This window comes from Myotis yumanensis, unplaced genomic scaffold (genome assembly GCF_028538775.1).
Source record: "Myotis yumanensis isolate MYYU_CA2020_CCGP unplaced genomic scaffold, mMyoYum1.0.hap1 SCAF_7, whole genome shotgun sequence".
Classification (NCBI taxonomy): Eukaryota; Metazoa; Chordata; class Mammalia; order Chiroptera; family Vespertilionidae; genus Myotis; species Myotis yumanensis.
Window position 1 is genome coordinate 39,259,022 of NW_027223758.1, and position 14,252 is coordinate 39,273,273.

The 14,252-nt window shown below is 39.6% G+C and overlaps 1 protein-coding gene across 1 annotated transcript; it reads left to right on the forward strand.

Annotated features, from left to right (window-relative positions):
* The first annotated feature begins 5,971 nt into the window (after positions 1 to 5,971).
* On the forward strand, positions 5,972 to 11,330 carry LOC139014565 (mucin-7-like). The gene is made up of 3 exons (XM_070421527.1): positions 5,972 to 6,070; positions 8,496 to 8,576; positions 9,427 to 11,330. The coding sequence occupies exons 1-3, from the start codon at positions 6,014 to 6,016 to the stop codon at positions 10,081 to 10,083; spliced, it is 795 nt and encodes a 264-aa protein (XP_070277628.1). The 5' UTR covers positions 5,972 to 6,013; the 3' UTR covers positions 10,084 to 11,330.
* Positions 11,331 to 14,252: the final 2,922 nt, after the last annotated feature.

Sequence of the window (14,252 nt, forward strand, 5' to 3'; positions counted from 1 at the left end):
TGCTCATCATTGCTGGCAAACCATTACTTACCTTTTCTCACTAAAACACATTATTTGAGGCCCTTGCCATTTGGCTCTCCTACTTTCTAACCTCCCTGTGACCATCATTATTCAATTCCTGGTCATTTTCATTTTCTCTACCGTCACTTTATGTAAATAGTGGTCATTTAGCCTCCAATGACCCATAGACCCTATCCTCTGCAAGAACAACTCCCCCACTAAAAGTTTAAATTTCAATTTTATACTCCAACCACAAACACTTCCTTTTCTGGATATCTCATTTTCTGACTCCCATTATATGTGTTCTCGGACTTTCTTGTGACCACCAATGCCCCTTTTCATGAGCCCTAGTCCAATCCAGGTCCACCAGTGCATGCTGAGGTGTCTTTGGGACGTATAAGAGAGGGAATCTAATAGAGGGCAGATGTCTAGACTCCAGAGAAAAGTCTGGGAAGGAGGTAATGGTTTTGGAATTGCATTCTCCACTAGATTTACTCTGGGGTCATTTATATCCACTAGATTGGAAAGTATGCTTTAAAAGTCTGAAAATCTCAAGTATTGACAATGATATAGAAAAATGGTCACTCTCATTCACTGCTTGTAGGGATGCAGACTAGTACAAGCACTTAGGAAAATATTTTTGCATTTTCCAATAAATTTGAAATGTGCATGCCCTGTAACATAGCAACTCCTCTCTCTCTTTGTGTTTCTCTAGTAATAGCTATATCTATATCATTTCAAACACAGGTTCGAATACATGAGTCACTCATACGTGGATTTTTTTCAATAAATACTATAAATGTGTTTTCTCTCCCTTATGATTTCATGAACAACATTTTCTTTCTCAAGCTTATTTCAGTGTAAAATTCAGTATATAATACATATAACATAAAAATGTGTATTAATTGACTATTTATGTTACAGTAAGGCTTCCAGTCAATGGTAGACTATCAGTAGTTAAGTTGGGGGAGTGAAAAGCTATACTTAGGTTTTTGAGTGCACAGGAGGTCGGTGCCCCTAACCCTCAGGCCCCTGCCCTTCCTCCATCCCCTGGTGTTCAAGGGTCAACTCTTAGTGCCAGAAGACATGGATGAGATGTTCATAGCAGCATGGTTTGAAGTAGAAATTTCAAAATAGAAATAAAATAAATAAATAAATGCAAGTCCAGAAGCATACAGCTTAATACCTTTACCATTTATGTTTCTAAAAATGCAGGAGTATGTAGTCTAGCTATAAAGAAATAGAAGGGAATGATAACACATAATTTAAGGTTCTGGCAACTTCTGGAGATAGAGGATATTATAGGGGAATGTGTAATGGGGCTTCAATTGTATTAGTGACTGCTATGTTTTATTATGGACAGTAGATACAGAGGTAGGTGTCTGTATTACTATTCTTTGTATTTTGATTGTTATAAATTTTTTGATGAATGTCAGGAAATATCTCCAGCAATAACAAATGTAACCATTCTTCTACTTCCCCAACTCGTGCCACTCTGTCAAAATGGGCTGCTTGAGTCACTCTAGAGGGGTAGTTTCAGCAGGTCATTGTAACAGTGATCACAAAGGCTCCGGGATTCATTTCAGTGCAGATTTGGTCTCAGACTCCATTTTCTGCTGATCAGGACAAAGCAAGAGATATACTGAAGTATAGCCATCCAGAAGGACGCCGGATTGAAAGGTTCTATCAAGTTGGCTGAAATGAGAACTTGGGAAACCTTCATTGTAATGAAACATTTTGCAGAGTAGATAGAATTCTCAGACCAGAAAAGTGACGCCTAATACTTGGGTGCACCAATTAACTCAAGTGCTCCAAGTCTGTTGGGCGTCATGTATTCCCAAACGAAATTCTCTAGTAATTACCATAAATCACGTATTTATGGAACTTTGTAACCTCAACCAGTAATTTATCAGTTAGTCACCCAGTATTGATTAAGTTCTTATAAATTATGCTGTTGGGTACTAACCACTCAGGAAATACATTTCAGAAATTGGCCTGGTCCCTGCCCTATTGAAATATATTTAATTACAATAGGTCGTGCTCAGTGCCATAGCAGAGCTTAGCTGGGACTACAATATCTTCAGAGAAAGAATTATAGTCACAGGATTAAAATGCAGAAATCCGTAGGTAATTAAAGGGAGGACATACTTTCAGAAAAAGGTGTTGTCAAAAGAAAGGACATGTGTCAAATGTCAATTGTTCGTATTGATGAGAATTAAGAAAATGATTGTGGAGAATAGACAGCAGGAAGTCATCTACTAGATATATAACCAAATATTAATTTGTTATAATATACAATATATGTAGACCATAAAGTTCATATAAAACATTTCATAAAGTTCAAATAAAACATAAAAGTTTGGGTGTTCATGTCATATTTGTCAAAATATTTACTCCCTGTATGTCATAACAAGAATGTTCAACAAACTTCCTTTACCTGTATTAAGCTCTTAATTAAATAATTGTTTGTTTGAAATTAGGTTAGGTTGTTTATAAGAACTTGAAAAAAATAATCTATAATGTAAAAACTTATATATTACAAATTGAAAGAGGAATATATATTAAATGTTCTGGAACAATTGGTTAAATGTTTGGGGGAAAAAAGAAATCGAAATCGATTGCCAATGTACTAAAAAGTTAATTGTTGAAAATGAAAACATAAAAAGCAGAGATAATTAGCTTACCCTCCTAAGTTTTAAAAACTTCTGTAAGTAAAAATAAATTTCTTTATAAAACAGGAAAAAAACTACAGAAAAAAATAACTGCAACACACGGGGGCGGGGGGGAAGGTAACTAGTATCTTGTAACATAAATATTTACTAGAAAAAAGAACACTAAACCACAAAGTCAAACTGCCATAAAACATAAATATGAGCGTGAATAAACATAAACATGAACATGAATAAACATATAAATATATACCTATGAGTATTCTGTAAAGTGAATGTTGAATAATATGTAAATGGCTATTATATTGTTTAATTTCAGAGCATAAAACAAAGGACATGACTACACACACACACACAAAACTTTATTCTTGACCCAGTTAGCAAAGACTAAAAACATAGTCAAAGCGAGGAGAACGCAGTAAGCTGGGCAGCCTTGTTACATGGTTAGTGACAGTGCCATCCACTGTATATTAAGGTCATATCTATAAGTGAAATGCCGGAATTGTTACTATTTTGTATATATGTGCACTTATATGCATATACATTGTGTATATGTTTATAGTAAAGTGTGCCATTAATATTTGTTTATTTTTGTATTATTGTATATGTACACACATTATATAATAAAAATTAATTTAGCTAGAGTGTTTTAACTTCTAATATTTTAATCTATCAACTTTTTTTCTTCCTCTACTGAGCTTCTGGATCACTTTCTCAGAATTCTACATTTCTCTATTTGGGAGTCCACAAGCAAGTCAACTAGCAATGGGAGAGAAGCAGAAATTGATCTTTTCTTTTGATTTTTAGCTGATTTTTGGCACCAAGAATAAGCACAAATGATCCCAATAGCCATGCTCTCTGGACAACGTATTTAATTTCTCTGCACTGTTATCAACTGCTTTGAAAAGTTGACATTTCTGGGATTTAAAATTGGCACCATAACTTTGACATATAGATAAGCTTTCCATTTCAGAGTATTTACAACAGAACCCAGAAACATACTCTCTCCAGGCCTTCTAAGGATTCTGAACAATTACATCGTGTGTGTGTGTGTGTGTGTGTGCGCGCGCGTGTGTTCGCGCGTGCATCTGTGTATTTCCCTTGGGAATATACAAGGAGTGGAATTACTAGATCACAGTACTATATGAATGTCTTCCAATTTACTAGATAATGTCAAGTGTTTTCTAAATGGTCTCGCCAATTGAAACTGTTGCCAACAGTATATTTATTTGGGACTTCATTAATGACTTAATAAAGTTTTAGAATATTTCCAGTAAAAGTATTACATGTCTATGGTTAGGTTTATTTCTAGATACTTGAAAATTTCCAGTAATATTTCTTTAAGTTTTAGTTTTCTGAATATTATTGTTGGTATACAAAAACACAATTGATTTCTTAAATTATTTTTGTACTGATTTTGTATCTACTAATCTTGCTATACTCTGACTCATTCTAATAGTTTGCTTGCCTTCTTATTTCTATGTTTTTACTCATATGCAAATAGGAACAGTTTAACTTCTTCATATCTTTAATTTGCTATTTTACTGCCCTGATTAGGAATTTCTGTACAATATTGCAGAGCAGGCGTTATAGTGGACCTTCCTATCTTGTCACCTTTCTTTTTTACATCTCAACCCTTCCCACTGAGATTTCTTCCCTTCTGCTCTTTTGCATTTCTTTTAGTGAGTGTCTGTTGCTGATAACTTTAAATAATCTGATTTAAACTTTTTCACTGGTAGATATTTTTGCTGAGCATAGACTTGTAGCTCACCAGCAATTGTTTTTTCAGTGCATTGAAGGCCGTTGTCACTGTCTTCTGACTTTCCCTTTTGCTTTAGAGAGGGCGTGTCTTTCTAATAAAATGTAGTAGCCTATATTGGAAAAAAAAAGTTAGGGAACCAGCTTTCTAATGCTAACTTTGTCAGATATTTGCTACTCTAAGATTTAGACGACCACTGAGAAGTTTAGAATTATAATTTGAAGATCTAAAGTTATTCAACCATTACATAAGAGTGGGCTCAGATACCATCAGATGACACTGGATTAATGAGACAGGATTTATTTTGGCCACAAGGGAATGAAAGAAAGAGAAGAAAAGGAAGGAAGAAGGAAAGAAGGAAAGAAGGAAGGAAGGAAGGAAGGAAGGAAGGAAGGAAGGAAGGGAGGAAGGAAGGGAGGAACTAGCAACTAACAGTGACTTAAAAGATATTTACTGTTTGCTTAATTAGTACAGAGATTTAGAATTTATTTACATAACAGTTCATGAATATACCTGTTCCATACAAGAAGGCATGTCTGCTCTTAAGTTAGGGCATGTGTAAGTCTATTGATATTTTGGAAGTTTCTGTCACTAAGCATCCCCCAACCAAAGTTGTTGGCCTACAGGAAATGCGTGACTAAGAAGAACTTTAAAGTCATTTTTTTTCCTCTAGTCTGTACTGCATACCATTTTGCCAGAAGGTCAGAGAGCATCACCTCTCAGACTAATTGGAAACACCACCTCAATTTCGCTGTATCATGTACACTTCTATCTGTGAGAAGTGAGAAAGAACCAAAGACATTCTTTTCCAGTTCCTGCTCATCTAAAAGATTAGGAGTCATCAGCAACAGTGACAATTATTACCTAATCTAAATATAATGTGCTAACAAGCAGGCACGGTTTACTGTGGATAATCCTTGATTTATATAATTAAGAGCTACCAAAGTGTACTTATCTCTTATTTTTATTTTTAACTGCAGCTAAAGCCATTGTAATGTGTTTTTCCTTGTCCATCTCAATGTAGCCACTGACTTATAGATAGTGCAGTAGAATTTAGTCACCATTCATCTAAGTTTACCATGATCCAGTAATATCAATATTGTCTTTTTTTTTGGAAAGTTTTAGAATTAGTCATCACCATAATCCCTCTGCTTAGTCACAGAATTCTGCAATCTTCATAATTAAGGAGTGGCTTTGTGAGCTTTTTTTAGAAGCAAAAATTAAATCCCTAACCTGTTAGAAATCAAATTTAAGGGATTTCAAGTAAGTTTTGTGAAATAAGGAGGGCAAGGGTGTATATCTGCTCAGAGTCATTCTCACAGTTGAGATAACATTCTACGTGTCATTTCTAAAGGGAGCAATTTTTTTCTGTTTATTTTTCTCCAACTAGTATCAATTTGTACTTTGGGATTGAAATTGGGATTTTTTTTTTTTTTTTTTAGGAAATAGATGCCTATTAGTTTACGTAATCCAGACTGAATAAATACACAGTTATTTAACATAAATCCAGTGTTTCCTAACTTCTAACCCAGAGAGTGAGCACAGGCATTGTTAGCATCGCATCTGGGATCCCAACACCCTCGGGATGGATGGAAAACAGGGGCAGCACGCTGGGGATACTGAACAAAATGCAGCTGAGCTGGTGAGTATTGCAAATAGCCTTTAATCTTTCATGTCTAATATTCTTGCTTTCGACCTTTAACATTTAACCCTTCAAGAAAATTAAGTTGCATATCTTTGATGTTTGCTATTATGGAATCTGAAATTTTATTATCACTGATCACAAGTGTTGAGGGAGTTGTTTAGTATGCCAAATAGTGCTCTCACATCACTTGGGAATTTTGCATTAGACTTTTTGCTTAAATTTTGATATTTATATCAGAAGACACCAGAAGACAAAATTTGAGTAGATGGTTTGAAATGTGTTTATAGCAAATATTAACAATATTATTTGTATTTCTGAATATTTTGATCCAATGAAAATATTTATTCTCATGGGCCTACTTGTGTACTTAAAATGATAATTTATAAAAAATGTCTTATGGCAAAAGAATGTATGCTTAAAATGTGTTACTCTAGTAATGCAAAAATTCTATTTCTTAGAACATATAAAGGTTCTCATTCACAAACAAATCCCTTCATTTTACAAATGAGGAAAGTGAAACATTAGAAGTCTAGCTAGCCAGTGGCAGAACCAGAAATTGAACTCAAATTTCTCACATATAATCTATTCATTGTAATAGGCTACTTTTCAAATATCTGGACTACTATGTTCCTAACAAAGAAAAATAAATTTTAGAATTAGCTTGAGGTTGTAGAACCAAGCCACAAGTGAAACAAAATAAATACAAGGCTAGGATTTGACATCGAATTGCTTTTCAACTGGAAGGCTGTATTTGGGGATTCATTAACGGTACCACCATAGCATTAATGTATAGCATGCCTTATGTGTGAAGGAAGCTGAAAAATGTCACTGCTTTAGTATCTCTTATACATCATTTTGTTTCTGTCTCCTTTTCATAATATATTAAATGAGCTATGTTTATTCCATTAAGTCATGTAATTAGTTAATTATGCTAAAAAACACGAACAGTAAAATCAACTTCTGAGACTATGAAAGGAAATAGTTAGAATTTCCCATTTTTTTAGTAATCTGATGACAATCTCTTAGATCCCCCCAAAACAAGGGGCAGGAGACATTTTTTTTTTACCATTATTCTATAATTTTAGAACATTTGGAAAATTACAAAGAAAAAGAGTCACTCATGATCCATCCCAGAGAAAACCACTGCTAATATTTTGCTTTCTGCCTCCTCTCACCCCAATCAAATGTAATTTTATTGTTGGTTGATTTATTTTGCCACATTAGATTTTTGTCTATTTTTTTCCCTGTAAAATTTCCATAAAGCTCTTAATTAAAATTTAGACAATTGAGAGCTTATGCTACTGAAACCTTCTATAAGAGGACATTTATTTAAGCTGTCTTTTTGTTCCTCAGTAGAGTTCCATGGTTTTCTTTATATAAGCCCTATGGTATTTTATATGCTTAACCATTTCATATGTTTTATTACTATTGCAGTTGCTAATACACACACACACATACACACACACAAACAACAAGTATTGTTACATATATTTTTCACATTTTGATATATGGGATTCTGTTTGTACACAATTATATTATGTGGACATAATGCTAGTTTTATCTTCACACTTTTATTATTGCTCCATGTTGATGAGAACGTCTAATAAAACAAAATAAATGAACAAACAGAACAGGAACAGACTCATATAGATGCAGAGAACATTTTGATGTTTGCCAGATGGGGAGGGGGTGGGGAGCTGGGTGAAAAAGGTGAAGGGATTAAGAAGTACAAATTGATAGTTACAGAATAAAAATTTAAAGCATAGCATAGGGAATAGAATCAATAATATTTTAATAACTATGTGTGGTGTCAGATGGGTGCAAGATTTATCTGGATGATCACTTAGGAAGTTATAGAATGCCTAATCACTGTGGTGTACACCTAAAACTAATATATTATTGTATGTGAACTGTAATTGAAAAATAAGAAATGATTTACAATTTTAAAAATGGGAAAAATATTACCTAATATTGGTGGTAGGAGATAGTCTTCACTCCTGACTTTAAAGGAAGGTGCTTGACATTTCACTGGTATATATGATGTTGGTCATTGATTCGAGGTCAATATTCCTCACCACAATTGGGAATTATTCTTTTATTTTTATTTCTTTGAGATTTGTATTGTTTGTCTGTGTCACAACGGACTACTCAAATTTGTTGAATGACCCTTGGGCATCTACTGAAATGATCATTTATTTTTCTTCTTTGATCATTTGATATGAAAAATGTATTTTTATAATTTATATCATTAAATCATTTTTAGGGTTTCAGATTCTCCTAGATTGATGAGTTCTTCATTTGATACATGTTAGAGTCACACAATTTTTAATATATTTTATATGTCTATGTTTCTGGTTCAAATAAACTTTCTTTAACCTCAAAAACCAGGGTTGGTTGTCTGTTTTAAATTCTTTCTCTGCAGTTACCCAGAAATCCATACTGTTCAAATTGCAGAACACACTGTTGTTGTAGATCATCTCCTGTGACCTTCCAGCCGCAATGGGTAAGGTTTGAAAACTGGGGGACATGGGAAGTTTTCAGTAGTCCTTTGGCACAAAGGAAAAATGGAAAAATGGGACAGGCAGGCCCGCAGCTCCTGCACCCCCCCCACCTCCTCACCCCCCAGCCCCGCAGGGCTCTCTTCTCCTTTAACCCTTCATTTGCTGCTGTCTTTTGGCTCTTCAACCCTTCTTCAGAGCTTCCCTCCATAATCTCTGGGCAAAACCTAGAACCTGCAGCCCCCAATCTTTTATGAGAGCTGTAGTCTGTTCCTTCAAGATCTCCTCCATACTAGAGATTTCCCATTTTAATGTCTTTCTAGGCTCAATGAAAGTTCTTTCATTTATGGTTAATAGATAAAAATGTATTTAATAAATAATTCTCTAATTATAAACTCTCAATAGATAATATGAAAACAGGAAATAATGATGAAAAAAAGAATATTTGTTAATTTTCTTCACCCAAACATAACCAATCTAAATGTTTTGATATGCCTATACATTATTTTTCTACCCATGAGGACTAATTAGATAATTGATATTGCAATGTTAGTAGCAGATAATAACTTAATGTAATATATTCCTGAGGCAATCTACTTGCATTTGAGATGACGCCTTATTGCTTTACTGTGAAAGGGTAACTAAGAGGGAACATTTTGTTCTCATGGACTAGTGGACAAGGGGTGTGTGTCTGTGGGTGTTTTTGTGCTTATTTGAAAGACAGAGTGGAGGTTGATATGTTGTGCTTTAAATTATATCATTTGGAAAAGGTTAGCCTTATTCTAATTGCAATCACTTACCTAAGCAGCTCCTATGTAATTTGCTGAAATATCCACTTACTATAATCCTTTGCAGGTTACAGCAAAACCATGGTCACTCTGGAAAACATTTCTGGTGTGTCTGCTGGCCTGTCTAATTGCTACAACCCTCGTTGTTCTGGTCTTATATTTTGTTCACTTTGGCAAGCACACCATGGGTACAACCATCGTCATTCACACAGATGGAAAGTCCAGTCATGTGATCTGCAACCCTGGTTCTACCGCAACTCCTGCCCCCACGCCTGGTTCTACCTCATCTCTTGCCCCCACCACTAGTGCTACTACTTCTCCTGCCCCCACCACTAGTACTACTGCTCCTCCTGCCCCCACCACTAGTACTACTGCCCCTTCTGCCCCCACCACTAGTACTACTGCCCCTCCTGCCCCCACCACTAGTACTACTGCCCCTCCTGCCCCCACCACTAGTGCTACTACTTCTCCTGCCCCCACCACTAGTGCTACTACTTCTCCTGTCCCCACCACTAGTGCTACTGCTTCTCCTGCCCCCACCCCTGGTTCTACCCCATCTCCTACCACATCTCCTGCCACATCGATCCTGACTGAATCTCAGAGCACCACACCACCTGCCACTGTGCCCAATCAAAGCTCTCCTACCACGGTGCCTCCATCTGCCATGCAGCCAGCTGAAACCACCACCCAGGATCACGAAGTCGAAATTGAAGATGACGAATGACATTTTTGAGCCCTCAGCCCTCCTCAAGCCAGGCCAACAGTCTTACTCTGAAGGAGGCATGTCTAAGCTGTTCTGTCTTCTCTGCCAAGATTTTCCACAGCATTTGTCTTCATGAAATCTTGCCCCTCTTGCTCAATCATTTGCTGGAATTCCCATATGGTGATGACTCAGTCTTGGGACCGCCAATCTTCAAATGATTGGAAAAGAAAAATTTCCCTGAGCCTGTTTGACTCATCCAGCCGGGGACCCAGAGTTTTCTCTTCACCCCTTCTGTACAACCCACCTCGTTTATCGCCCATGAAGATTCCAGCTGCTGAAGAGGCCGCCAGGTGGACCTGCTCTACTTCACTCCCTACATGCTGGGTCTTAAGCCAGTATTTGCCATCTGTTATTGATTATTTCCCAGTCTATTGTCAGCATTTGTATCCCAGTGGGGAAAGAAAGAAATGTCCAATCAAAGTGGCTAATGAGCATGGCATGGATTATTAAGTACCTACTGATCATTACAGAAGTGTTCCTCCTATGGGGAATGCAGAAAAAGGGGGTAGGTCAGTAAGGATAGGAATAATCAAGGGAGACTTCAGAGAAAGGCTGAAAGTTGAAAAGGGGTGAACATTTGGATTTAAGTAGAGATAATTTAAACAGAAAATGAGAGGGCTAAGGGGGTTTAAAAGATTTAAAATCAAAAGCACACTTAGAATGTAACAGGTGATGTATTTTCTATATCGGCATCTTTTCACTAATATTGTCAATATTATTTTCCATATTTAATATTCTGCCTAATCTCTAAACCACTATAAACTACTACTTAGAAAATTTGAATGTATAAATTGTTTTATACTTTGCACTATAACTTTGGGGCACGTGGCTTATAATTTGCTATGCAACACAGACTCTTGTTCAATATTACTTATATTACAGGCCCGGTGCATGAAATTTGCCCAGCCTGAACCCTCTCCAATTGGGGACCCCTTGGGGGACATCTCTCTTACAATCCGGGACCACTGGCTCCTAACTGCTCACCTGCCTGCCTGCCTGATCACACCTAACAGACCCCCTGATGGCCTGATCACTCCCAACTGCCCCCTGTGCTGACTTGGTTGCCCCCAACTGCCCCTATCCCCCGCCAGCCTGATTGCCCCTTACTCCCCCGCCACCCCCCGCCAGCCTGGTTGCCCCTTACTGCCTCCCCCACCCCCCCACCACTGGCCTGGTTGCCCCACGCAGCCTGCTGTTCGGTTGTTTGGTCGCCCCTCACTAACCCCCCTGCCGGCCTGGTTGCCCCACACAGCTCGCTGCTCAGTCGTTTGGTTGTCCCTCACTAACCCCCCTGCTGGCCTGGTTGCCCCACGCTGCCTGTTCAGTCATCTGTTCAGTTGTTTCGGGTGCAACAATCACTGAGGCTTTTATGTATATAGACTAGAGACCCTGTGCAAAAAGTTCATGCACTAAGGAGGATGTCCCTCAGCCCAGCCTGCACCCTCTCCAATCCCTCTCACAATCCAGAACTGCTGGCTCCCAACTGCTCACCTGCCTCCCTGCCTCATTGCCCCTAACCACTCCCCTGCCAGCCTGATAGATGCCTAACTGCTCCCCTGCCAGCCCGATTGTCCCCAACTGCCCTCCCCTGCAGGCCTGGTCGCTCCCAACTGCCCTCCCCTGCAAGCCATCTTGTGGTGGCACCTTTGACCACATAGGGGCGGCCATCTTGTACCAGGGTGTGATGGTCAATTTGCATATTACCTCTTTATTATATAGGATTCTAAGTGCTTGATACTTAGTAAACGTGTAGAAAGATTTCAATCTGGAAAAGGCTAGAGTGAAGCAGTCTTCCCATTCCACCCCCATCCTCAAACTCCACAAAAGGAAATAAGAATGTATGTTTCCCTCCCTCCCCCCAGTATAGTATTAAATCAATTCATTTCTATTGTACTTTTGATTTAAATACTTGTGAAAAAGAAAGATTCAATTTACTAGGTTAAGATGTGCTTCCCTAGATGACTTAAAATTTGCTTTGTGATTTAAAAGTAAGAAGAGCTTTTAATAAAAACACAAATAAATTTACAGCTAAAAAATGTTGTTAAAGTTTTGTAGAAGCCATTCTACGTAACTAGATGGTTAGTAAGAGCTGCTGTTTCCTTCCTCTACTTTTAGATAATACTAGAGGCCCGGTACACAAAAATTTGTGCACTCGGGGCGGGGGGGGGGGGGGGGTCCCCCAGCCCGGCCTGTGCCCTCTCGAAGTCTGGGACCCCTCAGGAGATAACGACCTGCTGGCTTAGGCCTGCTCCCGGGTGGCAGAGGGCAGGCCCAATTCCTAAGTGCAGCCCTTGGTCAGGCTCAGAGCAGGGCCGATTGGGGAGTTGGGGCGCTGCCCCATCATGCACAGAGCAGGGCGGATCAGGAGGTTGCAATGCCACCCTCAGTCATGCTCAGGGTAGGGCCAATTGGGGGGTTGGGGCACCGCCCCCTGTCACACTCAAGGCAGGGTCGATGGGGAGGTTGCGGCGCCACCCCCTGTCACGCACAGAGCAGGGCCCATCAGGGGGTTGGGGCTCTGTACCCTGTCACGTACAGAGCAGGGCCCATCACAGGGTTGAGGAGCTCCCCCCTGTCACTCACAGAGTAGGGCCGATAGGGGAGTTGGGGCACCGTCCCCTGTCACACACACAGCAGGGCGGATCAGGGGGTTGGGGCGCTGCACCCTGTCACACTCAGGGCAGGGCCAATGGGGAGGTTATGGCTCTACCCTGTCACACACAGAGCAAGGCCTGTGGAGGGGGGTTGGGGCACCACCCTCTATCACCCACAGAGCAGGGCCGATCAGGGGGTTGGGGCGCCGCCACTGTCACACTCGGGGCAGGGCCGATGGAGAGGTTATGGCTCTACCCTGTCACACACAGAGCAGGGCCCATGGGCGGGGGGGGGGGGGGGGTTGGGGCACCGCACCCTGTCACACACAGAGCAGGGCGGATCAGGGAGTTGGTGCGCTGCACCCTGTCAAACACAGAGCTGCAGGGCAATCAGGGGATTGGGGAGCTCCCCCCTATCAGGCACAGAGCAGGGCAGATAAGGAGGTTGTGGCCCCGCCCCCTGTCACACACAGAGCCGCAGGGCGATCAGGGGTTTGGGTGCTGCCCCCTGTCACGCTGATCCCGGTGCCGGGAGGCATATTACCCTTTTACTTTATAGAACAGAGGCCTGGTACATGGGTGAGGGCCGGCTGGTTTGCCCTGAAGGGTGTCCTGGATCAGGGTGGGGGTCCCCACTGGGGTGCCTGGCCAGTCTGGGCGAGGGGCTGAGGGCTGTTTTCCGGAAGCGAGTGACTGAAGCTTCCAACCACTCCTTGTTTTCTTTTCTTTTTTTTTTATTCTGGGCCAGCTTTAGCTCTGAGGCCTGGCCACTGAAAACATCGATACAATGTTGCTAAAGCCCGGCTGACTGAAAGCCGGTTTCTGGGCTTTTGTTTATTTTCTTATTTGTAACATAGTAGATTGTTGCTTAGAGTTGCAACTGAGAGGCCGGAAAGTGAGGCGGGGAACGTTGGAGGCCGTAGTCACTGAAGCAAGCAAGCCTCATGTTTGCTTCCAGCTGCCTGGCTGCCGGCCGCCATCTTGGCTGACAGTTAATTTGCATATACTCACTGATTAGCCAATGGGAAGGGTAGCGGTCGTATGCCAATTACCATGTTTCTCTTTTATTAGTGTAGATAGAATGCAGTGTGGTAATACAAGAATGATATTTTTTTGTGTTTAAGGAGAACCTTCTCTTAACAATGAAATTCCTACATTAAATATTCGGTTGGAGGGTATTGTAATTAAGGGCATGTGAGATCATCAAGGTTCTGTGCTTTGTAAAATAGAGATGTGAATGAGCTCACAGATACTCTTTTGCTTTAGACTTTTATGGTTTAATAAAATATTAAAATAGTAAACAGTGGTGAAAAATATCTTCACAAGTTAAAATATGTAACAAACAAAAATTGTACAAAGTACTATGAAAATGCTGTGAAGTGTGCATATTCAATGTAAAAGTACCAAGTTTTAATGCTTTATTTAGCAAATATCAAAACCACACATGTTCTAATATTTATTTTAAAAACTTATTCACCATACTCACATGACAGAAATAAATCTATTTTAAATCAAGAAGCTTCTCCATTTACAACG

Excerpts from the sequence above, each read along its gene's own strand:
- LOC139014565 (XM_070421527.1), top strand. The coding sequence starts at position 6,014 with ATGGATGGAAAACAGGGGCAGCACGCTGGGGATACTGAACAAAATGCA. Across the intron at positions 6,071-8,495 it reads AACAAAATGCAGCTGAGCTG|TTACCCAGAAATCCATACTG; the intron begins GTGAGTATTGCA and ends CTTTCTCTGCAG. Across the intron at positions 8,577-9,426 it reads TGACCTTCCAGCCGCAATGG|GTTACAGCAAAACCATGGTC; the intron begins GTAAGGTTTGAA and ends AATCCTTTGCAG.